Source organism: Octopus bimaculoides, chromosome 2 (genome assembly GCF_046866305.1).
Source record: "Octopus bimaculoides isolate indiv1 chromosome 2, ASM4686630v1, whole genome shotgun sequence".
NCBI classification, from domain to species: Eukaryota; Metazoa; Mollusca; class Cephalopoda; order Octopoda; family Octopodidae; genus Octopus; species Octopus bimaculoides.
Window position 1 is genome coordinate 74,690,013 of NC_142929.1, and position 18,515 is coordinate 74,708,527.

The following is an 18,515-nucleotide window of genomic DNA, read 5'->3' on the forward strand; positions in this document are numbered from 1 at the left end:
TTTACTGTCAAATTTTAAAATTCCTAAACTACACCTCAGCCTTATTTAGGACATAACCTGTTATTAAGAGAAGATTATTTAATGTATTGCCCTTCGTTCTTCAGTTTAGCTTGATATTTGACGCTGCATTCGTTTTGTACCGGAAGTCAAGGACGTTTTGAAGACGAACCTATGGAGCAAGATTATTACTAAAACGCCAAAATTCTGCTTTAAACACTCCATATAACCCCTCATAGCTCTTTTAGTTTTTGAAAATTTTGGTGTATTTGTGTTCTACGCACGGGAATTTACATGACTATGAAAACAAAAAACATTTTAATTTTTCAAGATTTAAAAAATTTATTCCTAATTTTTCGAATTCTTTTTTTTTTTGAAATCAGTTTAAAATACGGACAGTCCGAAGTTTTGGCTTAAATCCCAGCAATAGACCATTAACTGTGTTTATGGGGAGAAAGATATTGAAAAAACATTAGTACGTCAGAGTGACAAACGACGACAGTATGAGGTGGTCATGAAATGTGTTAAAAATAACAGCTAAATACCCTCTTAAATCACGTTTGTTTTTTTTTTCATTTTTACATAGCCGAATGGATTTCCGTGTGTAGAACACAAATTCGCAAAAAGTTTCTGAAAATTCCAAAAAATAAAAAAAAGTTATGAGGGGTTATATGGCGTGCTTAAAACAATTCCGCCGTCTATAGTATTTTAAAAACCATTGAGTAATTTGTTGATTGTCATTACACAACATAATGATGTTACAGAAGTGTAATGGAAATTGTTGCAGGAACATTCTAGAATACTTTCGATTTGTATTTTAGAAGGCTAAACCTAAAGACGGATACTTTTTCCTCCATACAACCGATTTTATGTTAACAACAAAATAACGTCAATGAAAATAATGTCAGATTTTTTTTCCTTTTGTTGTGGGATAATTATGAGCAAATTGTTTGAAAGGTAAAAAAAAAAAAGCACGCAGTTATTTTCTTTTTGATTAAGATGTTTTAATTAAAAAAAAAATAACGAATATAATCGTAATCTACGCCTTTAAAAACATATATCTGTCAAACTTCATTAAAAAAATATGCATTAAGAAAATTATGAGGGGAGAAAAATATGAGCGACGGTAGGGGCACCTAACTGTAGTTATGCCCCCATTTCTCATTGTTCCTGTGATATTTTTTGTTATAAATTTGTATTGCTATAATTAATTTTCAAAATGTTTTGAAGTGTATTACGTGAGCCATATACAATTCATTATATTGATCACATTTTCTCATATTTTAACCATTGGAAAGTCGTTTTCAAAGGAACAAAGCTACTTCGTTCGCAGATTTCATCGTGATAGGCGTGGTCGTGCAATATGTGGCCCGAGGTCATACTTTTGCGTGGTTCTGCTTGCGTTGCAGCGCTAGATGCAACAATCGATGAGGTATTTATTTTGTATGTATGTATATAGATGAGTGTCTGCGTGCAGTCGGACTCACATGGTGAGAACGAACGGCTTATCGATTTTAGACGAACTGAGTTAGTGATCCGATTGCTATTCCGAGATAGAACGGCTACCTTTAAATTGCCAATGCTTAAAATACAAGAATTTCTCTTTATTCTCACCTGAAGAAAATCTGAAGTTTCACGCTTTGTAAGAAACATGTTGTTACACATAAATTAGATACCAAACCGAGTGTTTTACCAAAATTAAAATAAAATAAAAAGGCAATAATCTCCAGTGACAATACGTACATCTCTTTCTGTGTTTGGATCATACAGCCAACATCTTCCTTGTTGATCTGACAAGTGAGTGCTTCAGTAAAAGTCGTGGCATAGTCTTCTATAGACAACGGAGACGTCTGACCGTCCGACATTTCAATACAGAAATATAGGAAACGTCTACTAACCGCTTTCCGACTGTCGCAAAACAAAACACGCACAACTATAATGGAGGTGTGGATGTGGGGAGTTAGAAATTTAACTGCATAATATTAGGTCGGTAAACGTTTAATAAAACAGTTTTGTTGTTATTATTTAATATGAAGGTGATTTTTAAATTTGAGAAAATTTCTCTCTCTCCTCTTTTCTCTCCATTCCTTCTCTGTCTCCCCTCTCTCTCTCTCTCTCTCTCACACACATTCGCGTGCGTGTGTGTGTTGTCACGATTTCATAACATCATTACTTAAAGTAAACAAAAGTAAAATACCAGAAACAATACTTTACTAATTTTCTTTAAAGAAAAAAACTAAACACAGTGCGTACATATATTTTCTGATACAGAGACGCACTTTTTTTTTATTTGTTTACTGTTGCAAGGAGGCCTAGTCACACGACTTTAACGTAAATGGGTTTCCATATGTTTACATCTTTCTTAACATTGGACAAAATGGCTGGGACTTGTTACACAATTACGGGAACTCTCGTCCCACTTTCCATATGTAATATTACTAGGATATAAACAAAAAAAGGTTCACTCATTGAGTCATAACTAATATTTACAAAGGTAAGTGGTTATGATTACAACAAAATTAAGAGAAAATCATTATGATTTTAGTACCATGATTTCGTAAGATTTTTTTCTTTTTATTTTGGCTTTGTATGAGAAAAGAGAAAACAAGATCAGGCAGTATTTTTCTTTCAGACTGGAAGGAGGGGGGAGAGAGATGCACAAAAATGAAGGCTGTCTGCCAAGGCATTTTCCATAAAGCTACTTGCTTTTCTATTATATTATTCCCTTTTTATTAATAATTACACTGCTCATCTTTCAACAGGTAAAATATACTCGACATGTGGGTAATTTCTCGTTATTACACTAACATATATACCAACATAAATCTACACGTTTGCTCGCTGATTAATTATATTTTTTCCCTTTAACCTTTGATAAAATAACTAGCAACAACAAAATCCGATATTTAGTTTTATATATTTCTTGTTTCTTTCTCTGTAGTTCACATATTCAACACGTTTACAGGCAGTATTTAGTCTTACAACTAAACTCGTCTTCAATTAACAGAGCTAACCTGTTCTTACCTGAGGTAGCGTGGTCGGTGTTAGCATGATATAGAAACCATACTATCTGACTAATAACCCTATGGTGTTTCTTATTTATTTTTGTATTTATTCGAACTTATCACATGTTTGCCAATGTCAAGTCAGAGGAATACTTAGATATTACGCTATATAAATAAACCATGGACGTGTTTCTTAGTTTGTTGTGCCGCAACTTCGGCGCACATCTTCCTCTTCGTGTCTATCTATTTACAAAATAATGAAGTTCATATAGTGTTATATAATTTATATACTCTTTGTCTCAATGTGCATATATTTTACTTTGTATAGAATCTATTGAGCGTGTATGTATGTGAGTATATATATCGTATGCATGTGCGTGTATATATATATATATATATATATATATATATATATATATACATCGTATGCATATGAGTGTGTGTATATATATATCGTATGCATGTGCGTATATATATATATATATATATATATATATATATATAGTTCGTCTGTTTGTGCACACATAAACAGGAATATGTATCTGTTGGTGGATATTTATGTCTACGCATGTGGTTATGTTTATATATTTGAAGATGCGTTGTTACAAATTAACAATTGTAGGACAACAGGGTGTGTATAGTATATAAACACACAAATATATACTTTGCTTAAATCCAGGTCAACCCTGATCAGGCAGATCATGATCAAGATCGCTTATAGCCATGATCATCCCATCTTTGTGTATCTCAAAATTGGTCAATCTCTCCTCTATTTAAGATTGCAAAGTGTAATATGAGATATGGCTGCTATTTCTAGCTGCTCCAACGACCACGCAGAGGCTCTCTCGTCAGTTACTGTTGATTAACCATAGTCAGCTGTTGTTCAGCAGACCTCTGATCAATTACGTTCCATCTTTGACCATCCCGTCCATTTTTCTAGTCATATTTAGGATTATATTATCCAATATACCCTTATTTTTTTCTTTTTTGTAAAATGTAATGTATGATTTGAGGGAATGGGCTGCTATTTCTAGCGGATTGTATGACCAGATACAGGCTTCTTAAGGTTCTTGTTAAGCCTCAGATCAGCTCTCATCGAGTTGACTCAACGATGAAGACGATCTAGCTATGACTATTTTGTCTTGTTACTCAAATGTCCATTTTTTAAAGACGATAGGGTGTAATATTAGGGAGCTTCAATCTTATTTCTCCCAAGTCGAGCTGCTGCGTAGACAGAAGATCTTTTATTTGGAATGTAACTTTATAAAAGACACAAGGATTCCGGCTTTTTGTTATTTTTTGGAAATATGTTTAGGTTTCTTTAAGAATGACTCGTGGATTAAAAGCTCACACATACCCTTTCACATAAACACGTTTACACACAAGCACGCACATTTAAACACACCCACGTTTACGCATATTCACATTCATGCACACACACACACACATTCGTACGCACACACGCCTCGTCTATTTTTGCTAAGAAAATTCAAACTAGCAGACAACTGGCATAAAATGTCATTAACACCCTTTTAATTAGGAAAAAAATAAATAAATAAAAATAACATCACAAGATTAATGTCGAAACGCGACCTGTATCAGACCCCCTCATACACCCAAGCTACAATCACTCAGTTGCTTTTTAAACTTTAAATTTTTTATTTGACTTTCATTGTTCAAAAGCTTTTGGGGATTTCCAACTCTTTTATTTCATTCTACAAATGAAATAAAAGTAGGTTTGTTTTTCTTTCACTATGTTACCTTGTTATTTATTATAAGATTAGTCACAGTTATTTTTTTCTGTTTTTGAGAAAAAGAAGAAATATCGATGTTCTCATTTCCCCTCCCTCTCCTTGCTTCTCTTGATCTTTGAGTTATTCAGGTATAGCCGTATGATTAAGAACTTCGCTTTGCAAGCCCATAGTTTCGGGTTCAGTACTACTGCGCTGCATTTTGGGCAAATGTCTTCTGTACCCTCTCGGACCGACTAATGCATGGTGAGTGAATTTGGTTGACGGAAACTCTATGGGTACCCGTAGCACGTATACATACATACATACATATTCATGTGTGTGTTATTGAATAACAAGGGAACATAAATTACGTAATCAGTTTCACTAGCTTACAGCTGTTTCTGCTATTAAAAAACAGTGTACTCACTCTCAGTACTGCATTTAAATGGCTCCGAGGAACCTATAAAATATTGCACAAACACTCAGCTCTGAGTTCACTTCATCCGTAAGCTAATGAGGTTAATTACGTAATTCCTATTACTTGGTTCTTCGCCAAGCCTAAGCAAAATCACACACATAGACAGGGGTGGCTGTGTGGTTAAGAAGTTTGCTTCCCAACTGTATGATTTTGGGGGTCAGTCCAACTGCGTGGCACCTTGAGATTCTACTATAGCCTCGGGCCAACCATAGACTGTGAATAGATTTGGTAAACTGAAAGAAGCTCGTCGTGTGTGCCTGTGTATTTATATATATATATATATATATATATATATATATATATATATATATATATATAATCTTTCCAAGTGAGAAATTCCAAGAAGCTTTGAACAACAAAATGGTCATATTAAACACACGCACGATATGTTTGGTGTCTACTTCAACTTTATTATTTTTGTTTGTTAAAGCTCTTTCGTCACACGTCCTGTGACCTCTTCAACAACTCTTTATTCCACGTGTCTCCTCCTGTTCTGCTTAGTCCAAAAAATGGACAAAGCAGAACAAGACGAGACGTGTGGGATAAAGAGTCACTGAAAAGGTCATAGGATGTGTGATGAAAGAACTTTGACAAAGAAACAAATAATAATAAAGCTGAAGTAAAGACCAAATATAAATATGTGTGTGTTTAATTGGCAAAATATGACCATCCCCAAGTATAACAATATCTGTTTCAACACACAATTTCACATCAAGAATCTTGCAAAACAAATACATAAATGTATATATATAGGTATATGTGTGTGTGTGTATGTATATATCTGTGTATGTATATATCTGTGTATGTATATATGTGTATGTATATATATGTTTGTGTGTGTGTATATATATATATTACCCAGCTCTTCGAAACGCCGGTGTTAAAACGGGGGTAGCTGATGAAGGAAAATGTTCTCTATGTGACTTGTGTGTTTTCTTGTCTACGTTTTGTTTGCAATGTCCTGTACCCAGATATGCACCTATACATACAGGTGGATGTCGGTATGCACATACCTGTACGTATATATGCATATACTCATTTACTAATTGTTTATATATATATATATATATACATACACACAAATGTGTGTGTGTGTATATATAAATATATATATGTTGCCTTCTAGCACTTGTGCTGGTGGCATGTTAGAAAATTATTCGAGCGAAGTCATTGCCAGTGCTGCTGGACTGGCTCCCGTGCAGGTGGCACGTAAAAAATACCTTTTTGAGCGTGGCTGTTGCCAGTACCTTGTGACTGGCTCTTGTGCCGTAAAAGCACCCACTACACTCTCGGAGTGGTTGGCGTTAGGAAGAGCATCCAGCTATAGAAACTCCGCCAGATCAGATTGGAGCCTGGTGCAGCCTTCTGGCTTGCCAGTCCTCAGTCAAATCGTCCAACCCATGCTAGCATGGAAAGCGGATGTTAAACGATGATGATATATATATATAGGCGCAGGAGTGGCTGTGTGGTAAGTAGCTTGCTTACCAACCACATTGTTCCGGGTTCATTCCCACTGCGTGGCACCTTGGGCAAGTGTCTTCTACTATAGCCTCAGGCCGACCAAAGCCTTTTGAGTGGATTTGGTAGATGGAAACTGAAAGAAGCCCGTCGTATATATATATATATATATATATATATGTGTGTGTTTATATGTTTGTATGTCTGTATTTGTCCCTCCAACATCGCTTGGCAACCGATGATGGCGTGTTTAAGTCCCCGTAACTTAGCGGTTTGGCAAAAGAGACCGATAGAATAAGTACTAGGCTTCCAAAGAATAAGTCCTGGGATCGATTTACTCGACTAAAAGGCGGTGCTCCAGCATGGCCGCAGTCAAATGACTGAAACAAGTAAAAGAGAGTATACATATATATATATATAATGCTGCTGTTGGTGTGGCGCTAGTGAAGTTAGGCAGGTGCTTATCATGGTGTCAGATAGTTAATATTTTACAGTTCCTTTTCAGCTTGCACTGGCACAAGCTGTGTGTTTGCTGTTAAAATATTTATCAACATGTCAATGTGGGAGGTATTATATGAATATATATGCTTTTTTTGTCTCCCCCATTACTTGACATCTGATGTTGATTTGTTTATGTCCCTGTGACTTAAAAGTTTGGCAAAAGAGAACAGCAATAAGTACCAGACTTCAAAATAATTACTGGGGTCGATTTGTTTGACTAGGTACTCGAACATGGTTACAGTCCAAGTAAAAGTTTGATAAGTTATCAGTTTTTACTATTCCAGTGGTTATTGGCTGCTGCCCTTGGTCTTCAACAAAATCTGTCTAGGACTACTTTTTGCTCTCCCACTACTCCAAGCAAGCCTATTATGAAACCATCAAGAATATATCCTGATTGTATTTGGTTTATGCAGTACTCATTCCACTCTGAAACAGTTACTCAACTTATTTCATGGGCAAATAAACCTTGAAGTGACACAGTTTTTGCATTCTATCTTTTCCCCAATCTGATATGCTTAGTGAGGGCTGTGTTTGTGCTATTACTCAAGGTGAACATTCGTATCAGTGGAGAAGTGGAAGTGACTTACTTCTCTACCAGGTCTGTTATAATGTGTGTATATTTGAGTGTGTGTTTGTGTGTGTGTATATATATATATATATATATATATAATCATTATTATTAATAATCAGCAGAAATGACTGAATGACTCGAGGGCTGAGAATTGTGCGTTGGCATTTATCAAACTTTGATATATCTCGACCCGAATCATTTGGTAACTATTAATTATAAATAAGTATATACTCATGTTTTGTGTTCTATTTTCCTGCTTGCATCACTAAACCTAATCACACACACACACACACACAACACACATGTATATATATATATATATATATATATATATATATAAACCATAAAAAGTCGGGGGGAATCAGAGATGAATATATTTAACTAACCACATAACATCCTTAGGGTTATGGCCATTTTGCAGACTACTTGATGTAATAATAATTTCAATGTGGAAGAAATTGATAACATGTTTGTGTTAATATGCATGCTACACATTATGCAATACAATTGTATATTCACAATATAAATTTTAAATAACATTTGTGTTCTTTACAAACACAATACACACTATATAGTGGAGTTGCAATGGCCCAGTGGTTAGGGCAGCGGACTCACGGTCATAGGATCGCGGTTTTGATTCCCAGACTGGGCGTTGTGAGTGTTTATTGAGCGAAAATACCTAAAGCTCCATGAGGCTCCGGCAGGGGATGGTGGCGAACCCTGCTGTACTCTTTCACCACAATTTTCTCTCACTCTTACTTCCTGTTTCTGTTGTACCTGTAATTCAAAAGGTCAGCCTTGTCACACTGTGTCACGCTGAATATCCCCAAAAACTACATTAAGGGTACATGTGTCTGTGGAGTGCTCAGCCACTTGCACGTTAATTTCATGAGCAGGCTGTTCCGTTGATCGGATCAACTGGAACCCTCGATGTTGTAAGCGATGGAGTGCCAACAACAACACACTATATATCATCATCATCATCATCATCGTTTAACGTCCGCTTTCCATGCTAGCATGGGTTGGACAATTTGACTGAGGACTGGTGAAACCGGATGGCAACACCAGGCTCCAGTCTGATTTGGCAGAGTTTCTACAGCTGGATGCCCTTCCTAACGCCAACCACTCAGAGAGTGTAGTGGGTGCTTTTACGTGTCACCCGCACGAAAACGGCCACACTTGAAATGGTGTCTTTTATGTGCCACCCGCACAAGCCAGTCCAGGGGCGCTGGCAACGATCTCGCTCGAAAATCCTACAGGAGCCAGTCAGGCGGTACTGGCAACGGCCACGCTCAAAATGGTGCATCTCGTGCCACCCGCACAAGAACCAGTCCAGGGGCACTGGCAACAATCTTACTTGGCTTGCGTGGTCTTCTCACGCACAGCACATTTCCAAAGGTCTCGGTCAGTAGTCATCGCCTCGGTGAGGCCCAATGTATGAAGGTCTTGCCTCACCACCTCAGCCCAGGTCTTCCTGGGCCTACCTCTTCCACGGGTTCCCTCAACTGTTAGGGTGTGGCACTTTTTCACGCAGCTATCCTCCTCCATTCTCACCACATGTCCATACCAGCGCAATCGTCTCTCTTGCACGCCACAACTGATGCTTCTAATGTTCAGCTTTTCTCTCAAGATACTTACACTCTGACGGGTATTCACATTGACATTACACATCCAACGGAGCATACTGGCTTCATTCCTTGCGAGCTTACGTATGTCCTCAGCAGTTACAGCCCATGTTTCACTGCCATGTAGCATGGTTGTTCGTACGCATGCGTCATACAGTCTGCCTTTTACTCTGAGTGAGAGTCCCTTTGTCGCCAGCAGGGGTAAGAGCTCTCTAAACTTTGCCCAGGCTATTCTTATTCTAGCAGCTACACTTTCAGCGCACCCACCCCCACTACTAACTTGGTCGCCCAGATAGCGGAAGCTATCGACTACCTCTAGTTTTTCACCCTGGAATGAGATAGAAGTTGTTTCCTGTTTGTTTGCAGTCTTTATTGCACCTGAACATCTGCCACAAACAAAAACTAACTTGCTAGTTAACCTGCCTTTGATGTTGCTGCACCTCTTATGTGTCCATAGCTTGCACCGGGTACATCTTATAGAGTTACTACCTACTCCTTTTCTACATACTGAGCAGGGCCATCTACCTGAAGGGGTTTGTGTTTTATCTACCTTCCTACTTATTAGGATTTTGGTTTTAGCTAGGTTGACTCTAAGGCCCTTCAATTCTAGACCTTGCTTCCACACCTGAAACTTCTCCTCTAGTTCTGATAGTGACTCCGCAATTAGGGCAAGGTCATCAGCATAGAGGAGCTCCCAGGGGCAACCTGTCTTGAACTCCTCTGTGATTGCCTGGAGGACTATGGTAAATAAGAGGGGGCTGAGGACGGAACCTTGGTGGACCCCTACCTCTACCCGGAATTCATTGCTGTACTCATTTCCAACCCTCACCTTACTGGCAGCATCTCTGTACATGGCTCGCACAGCTCTCACTAACCATTCTTCTATCCCAAGTTTCCTCATTGACCACCAGATAAGGGATCGGGGGACCCTGTCAAAGGCTTTCTCCATGTCAACGAAAGCCAGGTACAGAGGTTTATCCTTAGCTAGGTATTTCTCCTGCAACTGTCTCACTAGAAATAAGGCATCAGTAGTGCTTTTACCTGGCACAAACCCAAACTGCATCTCATCTAAATTGATTCGCTCCCTAATTAGTTGGGCTATGACCCTCTCTGTAACTTTCATAACCTGATCTAACAGCTTGATGCCTCTGTAATTATTTGTATCTAAAGCGTCACCTTTACCTTTGTAGCAGTTGACTATGATGCTGCTACACCAGTCATTGGGTATGACTCCTTCGTGTATCACCTGGTTCGTAATACGGGTGACTAGGCTATAGCCAACACTGCCAGATATTTTGAGCATCTCTGCAGTGATTGCTGATGGGCCGGGGGCTTTCCCGGTCTTCATACTCTTAATTGCTTTATCTACCCTGGTACTATCAACTTGGATAGCTGGTCCCTCTATTGGGTCGACATACGGCAGGCTCTCTTTCTCCCATTCATTCTCTTTATTAAGCAATCTATCGTAGTGGCATCTCCAGACCTCTTTCTTTGCATCCTCATTTAATGCAAGCGTACCATCATCCATGCGAACACATTTCTCTCCTACAACATCACTATTCTCTCTCCTACACTGTCTTGCAACACGAAATACCTCGAGTCTTTGGTCCTCACGGCGCAGAACATTGGCAAATCTTTCCTTATCTGCTTCCCCTCTGGCTAAATAAACCTGTCGCCTAGCCTCCCTTCTGGCACATTGGTACAATTCCCTGCTACCACCGTTCTTCCAGTCCTTCCAAGCCTGTTTCTTTTGTCTAATAGCCCTGTCTACCTCCTTGTTCCACCACCACGTTACTCTGGGTCGGGAGGGGACCTTACACCACCCACAAATCTGGTCGGTGGCTTTCAACAGGTTGTCCCGCAGAAATCTCCAATTGTTTTCCACGTTGTATGATGCTATATCCCCTTCTATTTCGTTAAATGCTTCAAGTAACTTGTCTCTAAGTCTCTGTCCGTTTGCAGGGTCTTTAAGCTTCCACACCCTTCTCCTCCAAGCCTGTCTAATTCTGGGCACCCATTTTGCCTTGATCCCAAAGTCGTTAACTACTAATCTATGTTGTGGGGTACATTCTTCGCCAGGGTAGGTTTTGGCATTTATAAGCCGCCCTCGTTCCCTATTTCTGGCGAGGATGTAGTCGACTTGGCTAGAGTGTCTGCCGGAGCGGTATATATATAAAATTTTACTTACACATACACACATGCATGTACACACATGCAGTATTGTTTAAAATCCTGGTTATTCCCAATCAGACAGTTTGGAAGTCATTCCAAATGTGACCATCCCATATTTTTGCATAATCTTTGACTATAGCTGTTTACTTTGAATGTGATAAATTTTAGTAAGTGTAAATGTTTGGGTATTCTACAGTATGATGCACCATTTCTCCTTCACACAATTCTCAGGTTGAATCCGCATGATACAATGTGATACGGTCTGGATCTTTAAATTATACAAATAATCGAGAGGGAAGAATCATCTCTCTTCCTAGATGGGTGTGGTGTGCTAAATTTTTCAACCTGGAAATATGAAACACAAAGTTGACCTTTGAAGGATTTGATCTTGCATGCAAAAATGATAGAGATGATTTTTCTTGAACCTTTAAAAAAATTTTTTCATTTTCATATAGTGGTTATTTCCTATCTCCTAATATTGAATGAGTGAATGAATATGCCCACCCTCAAAGCTGAAGGTCAAGAGTGGGTAGCCTCAGACACAACCACCTCATCTTGTCACACAAACTCTGCAGGCCTATGCTGCCATGGTCCTCTCCAATTAATCCTTGATGTCATCATCACTCTATCTTCCAATTTTGAGCCTTTCTTGTTGTCCACTCAGTCTCTGCTGGTGTGCACACACTTGTTGACGCTGGTCAGTTTTCCTCCAAGAAATTCTTTGTTCTATGCACCATACAGTTGATCTGCAGTGCTCATCTGCAACACGTCATCTAGGACTTCATCAGTCACTTTCTGTCTGCCTATCCATAAAGTTGGTTGAACAGACAGTTTTTTACACTTTCAAACATGTCCTTTGGCTTATTTTACATAAGACAAAATATTTTAGTCTTTCAACTCAAAATATTGTTATTTCAAACACACATCTACAGATAAAATACTTGGACACATCTTCAATGTTGTATTCTGGGGTCACAGATGGTTTTGGATCTTATTCACCCCATTCATGCTACACAACCCATGTTGACCAAGCCTTGGTTTGTCTCTTCATGGCTGCCTCAGCAGTCTCTGCATTGTTCTTGATGGCTCAATGCCCAGGGATCTACAGGCCTTCCTCACAATGTGACCTGCAAACCCTTGACTGACAACCTCCATCAGCAAAGACCATTCTCCTCCCATTCTTGTTGCAATCCTCCACCAACTCCTGCTATTTACTTCTTTTCCTCTCCTTCCATGACACAGTTAACTCCAATAGAATTAGCAGCCTTAAACTAATTGTTGTAATGATGGCAAAAAGCCAAGTCTGACATAGATATATTTTATATTCTGAAAAAGTTGTGATGTGAGTGTACTATGAGTTATTTTACTATTTTCATAGAAAATATTATTGGTCATTACAAGTTAATATTTGAAATACTTAGTTAATTTATTAGGTTTAAACTTGAAACTGCGCTTTGCAACCACATGGCTTGGATTTTAGTCCCACTGTATGGCATCTTGGGCAAGTGTCTTCTATTATAACTCTGGGCAGACCAATGCCTTGTGAGTGAATTTGGTAGACAGAAACTGTTGGGAAGCCTGTCATGTGTACATATATATATATATGCATCTCTCTGTCTCTCTTGCTTGCTTCCTCTGAGTGGATAAGCTATCTCCTCTGCAGTAATATACCTGTTTCTGTCTTCATTCTTGATCTCTCTCTCTTTCTCTGACTGGGTAATCATGTATCTCTTCTACAGCAAGACACCTGTTTCTACTCCTCTGCCAAACTCTCACCTCTCATCACCTGGCACAAAGCCACCTCTTTCACAACACCTCTCCCAAAGGATCTTTGTCTTGCAAGTTACTTGGTGACCCCGTCAATGCTGGTGCATCCAGTCCATACTGAAAAGTTGGTGTTTGGAGGGGCATCCAGCTGTAAAAACCATGCCAAAACTGGCCTCACTGGTACTAGTGTCATGTAAAACGCACTCGGTCCACTCTGTATGGTAGTTGGTGTTAGGAAGGGCATCCAACCATAAACAAACCCTGCCAAAACAGACAGTGAAGTCAGATCCAGTTTTCTGCCTAACTAGCCCCTGTCAAACCGTCCAACCCATGCTAGCATGGAAAATGGACTTTAAATGATGATAATATCTATCTGTCTGTCTGTCTGTCTATTACAGTATGTATTTGAAAGATACGTATGTGCTTTAAGGAGGTATTCTTTTTCTTATTTCTTTGTTACTTCACTTTGATAAAAGATTTTCCCAAAACGTTAATCTTTTTCATTTTCGACCGACATTCACCGTGTACAACTTTTTATGGTATTTTTTTTTTTTGTGTGTGTTTACATTTTGTTCACCACCTTTCGAATCTTCGTCTACCTATTGTAATCTCTCATGCTGTCCCATTCCATTTGCATTATTTTTCATATATATATATATATATATATATATATATATATATATATATATATATATATATATATATATATATATATATAGGGTCTTGCCATAAATAATGCGGTTGTTTCAATTGCATGAACTAAAAGTCGGAGGGAGACTGGATAAACTACCTGCACCAACTTGCTATAAAAGCAGGTAGTAATTTTACCGTGTTAGTGCAAGTTTTGAAGAGTGCAGTTCGATTTTAACAGTTATTTTTTTCAAAGCTTTAATGGAAGTGATAAAGGAGCATATTCGGCATATTTTGCTTTATGAGTTTAATAAAGGCAGCAGTGCAACAAAAAGTGCAAGGAATATTAATGCAGTATATGAGGATCAGACAATAAACATAAGCCAGTGTCGACGGGGGTTCTAGAAATTCCGAGCCAGAAACTACAGCCTAGAAGATGAGCCTCGTCCTGGAAGATCTGTAGAGGTCGACGAGGACGTCCTACAAACCCTTGACTGACAACCTTCGTCAACAAAGACCATTCTCCTCCCATTCTTGCTGCAGTCCTCCACCAACTACTTATATGTACTTCTTTTCCTCTACTTAACTCCGATAGAATTCCACTCTGGTGCAACAAAATCGCCTCGTAACTGTTGAGGAATTAGCAGAGAAGCTTGGATTTAGTCATTCAACCATTCATCGACACCTGCGTGCCGTCGGAAAAGTCAGCAAATTGGATCAATGGTTTGCTCACAATTTTCTGAGTCTAATCACGCGCAGAGAGTGAGTGTGTGCTCTTTGCTGTCACGTCTCACGAATGAACCTTTTTGGACCGAATAGTGACTGGGGATGAAAAATGGGTTCTCTATAAAAATGTCAAGCGCCGAAGACAGTGAGTAAGAAAAGGAGAAACACAGGCACTCCAGGCTAAAAAGGTCTTCACCCACGTAAGGCGTTGTTATCTGTTTGGTGGGATATGAAAAGTTCAGTCCACTTCGAACTTTTAAAACCGAACCAAACGATAACAAAGGAGATCTACTGCGAGCAACTTGAGCGGCTTAAGTCAGCACTAGAAGAAAAACGACCATCTTTGGTTTGAAGATGAAAGGTGTTCTTCCATCAGGATAGTGCGAGGATGACATTCCAAAGACTGGGGCAGTTTGAATGGGAAACGATGCTCCACTAACCATATTCAGTGGACATTGCCCCGTCTGATTATCATTTATTCCGCCGTCTTCAAAGTCATTTGGATGGAAAAAATAGGAATTCTGTAGACGAGGTCAGAACAGTACTGGAGGAGTATTTTTCGTCATGGACAAGTGAATTTTGGAAGAGGGGCCTTGTAAGTCTACCAGATACATGGAAGAGCATTGTAGAAAATGAAGAAGAGTATATTTTAGATTAAAAAAAGAATTTTGTTTATCGTAATTTTGAAAAATAAAAGAGGTATAAAAAAATCCACATTTATGGGATGACCCAATATATACCGACCCCAATACTCAGGGTCCCCCCCCTTTAAGTCTAGTACGTATTCTATCGGCTACTTTGCCGAACCGCTAAGTTACGGGGACATAAACAAACCAACGCTAATTGTCAGGCGGTGGGGGCAAATGCAGATACAATGTCGCTATCTTTCTCTCTCTCTCTCTCTCTATATATATATATATAAAATAGGAGAAAAGAAATGGGTATAATTTACTATTCCGTTATTTCCATTGTTGTTATGTGTACAAGAGACGGTGGGAGTTTAACATGTTTGATATTATGAGCCGAACCTGTGTGGCTTAATTGTCGCACGTGGTGCGCATGCAATCATACCAACGAGTTTCCACACAGTTTCCGCCTACCAAATTCACTTACAAGGCATTGTTCAACCCGAATCTGTAGTAGAAGACACTTACCCAAGATGCCGCACAGCGGGACTGAACCCTAAAACACATTGCTACAAAGCGAGTTTCTTTACCTGTTTTCTCATGACTTCCAGAAAATTAGATATTTTTCTCATGAAAATTTCTACAAATATCTTTCAGATGGTTTAAATTACGATTTTATCGGAATTTAAAGTGGAAAAAAAAAAGTGTTCGACTTTGTTCCCTCACATGTTTTGACGATGTAGATTACAATTCTGTTGCAAAATAGAATTAAAAAAATTATTTTGAGGATTATTCCACCCTTTCCCGTCTGGAATTTGTTAAATGAATATTTTTTGATAAAATTAAACTTTCTGAGATATCGACATTTTTTTTTAATCACTGAGACGGCTGTAGTTATATGCCTATATATATATATATATATATATATATATATATATATATATATAAAACAAACCAGAACCTTTGCCACAAACGAACAATATGTAGAGGGGCGTATTTATGTCATGTCTGAAAGGAATATCTTCTAATACAATTTTGCATCTTAGTTAACTTCTAGTTAAAACTTCACCACTCAATACTTCTGTCAAATCCACGTAATGTATTCTCCATTTCTCACTGAAGTTTATTTCCTTACTATAACAATCCTTAGTTAAACGCCTTAAGCTTTGGGCATTGCTTTAGTATGATTATGTCACTCGTGAATTGAAAGCCTTACTCTAAACTACATACATTCTACTAGTCATCTCTACTGTAGTCTGTCCCGACTCGTCTTTTACATATGATCCTTTTGTTGTTTTCTATGAAAAAGATGGCAGGATCCAAAATTGTTGTCCTTGAATATATGTGTGTGTATAGATACAATACTTATAGATAAAGAAAGAAGATAAACCTTATGAAGAAAACGTTGTAAAAGTGACCAACGATATTTAGTTTGTAAAAGCTTGGAAGTTGTGGGACAGTTGACTTCTCAACTGCTCGAGCCCTTTTACTCTAAGCTGAGAGTCACAGTTTCGCTGGAGTGTTGGAACTTATTGAGTGAATGGTTGCTGATACAGACTTATCAGAATCGTTAGTGCTTCGAACAGGCTGCTTTCTTGCAGTATCTGTTCAGGCTTTCAGCGCTCTTAAGTGCAAATCCCGTCGAGGTCCACTTCACCTGTCATATTTTTAGGGTCGATAAATAACGTTCCAGTTAGTTCGGTGCACAATTCATCTTTCCCCCCTTCACTCTCATAACTGACATCGCTGCGACTCTGAGAGAGTCGTTGGAAATCACTGTGATGTCAGAAACGTTTGGAGAACTAGCAATTGACTCTCTAAAGAATTTAGAAGCCCCCTATCAACTAAGGGTAACCGTTGTGTTCTAGGTGGCTTAGATTCACTCTTAGTTGACTGTGTTGTATTCGTCAATGAGTTTAAATGCAAGGACTGCATACTGGAGCTTCAACGCCACTATTGTTTCTCTGCTGAAGACCTGCATAGACAGCTGGGCTACTAACACGAGTGCAACAATCCAACACTGTAATTGATTCTCAATTACAAGGTTTCAGATTGAGTCCCACTACCTCGCGCTTTGATCAAGTGTCTTCAACTATAATCCTGTGTTGATCAAAGCCTTGTGAATGGATTTAGTGGGAAGAAACTTAAACAAGCCCGGCGTGTGCATGTGTGTGTGTGCCTCCTTGGCTTGACATTGCATGATAGTTGTAGAGTGTCAATGTCTTTCCATTGAGATTTTACCTTGTTGGGAAAACAGGCGAAGGTTACTAACAGGAAGGACATCCAGGCGTATAAAATTTGCGTCAACGAATTCCGTTTGACCCATACAAACATGGAAAAGTGAACGTTAAAACGATGGTGATGATGATGGTATAGCTGATTGAATTGATCTGTATATTTAGTGCTAATTAATCAACCTCTTCTTAATAAAGGGCAAAGGTGATTCCAGTAATATTGAGCACGAGACAGTCGAAACTAACTTTAATCAGGACGGCCCTGATTGAACAGACATATAAATAATGTCCTCCTCTAGCTGTGACCATCTTGTAGTTGAATTTTCTATCTTTCTTTTTTCTTTTATCCAAACAAATCTATCTAGTACTACATTATTCAATGGGCCTTGCTCCACTCACTTTTCTTTTCAACGGGTCTGGGATTTGATAGTGATCTGACATCTATCTCTAGCAGTCGAGCAGCTACATAGTGAGAGCCCCCACCCCGTAAGACAATGCTCCGAAATATTTTCTACATCATACGCACACACACACACACACACACAATTCCAAGATGCATCTCACGGTTCCTCTGGGATGCATCATCAGTGATGTTTCGGTGGGGTGGGGTGGGATCTTATTGGGTTTCGGGTTTTTCGACATCAGACACCTCCATCCTTCACCAAATCCCCTAGCCGGGGTTGATCAAATCCCAGCTTGCATCCCAATAGCAGCAAACCCCTGGTCTACCTTTTTTTTTTCACCCAAAGCCACCTAATGGCCTTCTCTGCAGCTTCAGTAATGGAATTAATGGTCTTCCTCGTTGCTATGACTAACTCTTAAGCCCATTCAGAGCTTTGCAGAATGAACACCCAATATACCTGCCAGCTCTAGTTTCTGCATTGTTCTACCAACAGCTGGTATTTGGCAAGCTTCTTCCAGTGAGCCTTCTCCAGATTTATTGAGGAAGTTCCAGGTAAGGTGATTTGAATCCACCTCCATACACGTCACCA

At 38.8% G+C, this 18,515-nt stretch overlaps 2 protein-coding genes across 5 annotated transcripts in view; one reads left to right on the plus strand and one right to left on the minus strand.

The window, feature by feature from the left end:
• The window catches only part of LOC106874249 (kxDL motif-containing protein 1), a 49,806-nt gene extending 47,821 nt beyond the window's left edge, over nt 1-1,985 (minus strand). The window contains exon 1 of the mRNA XM_089347027.1: nt 1,741-1,985. Within this exon, the coding sequence (XP_089203153.1) occupies nt 1,741-1,862 (122 nt within the window). The 5' untranslated portion in view covers nt 1,863-1,985. The remainder of the gene's footprint in view (nt 1-1,740) is intronic.
• LOC106874241 (junction-mediating and -regulatory protein) overlaps nt 1-18,515 on the plus strand; it is an 83,911-nt gene that overhangs the window by 464 nt on the left and 64,932 nt on the right. Inside the window, exon 1 of one of the 4 annotated variants that reach the window (XM_089347023.1) lies at nt 2,119-2,491. The exons of 2 other annotated variants lie outside the window; for them this stretch is intronic. The gene's annotated coding sequence lies outside the window, so the exon portion shown is untranslated. Of the gene's footprint in view, nt 1-2,118; nt 2,492-18,515 lie in introns of those variants that run through there. One more of the 4 variants, XM_089347025.1, reaches the window with a different exon arrangement.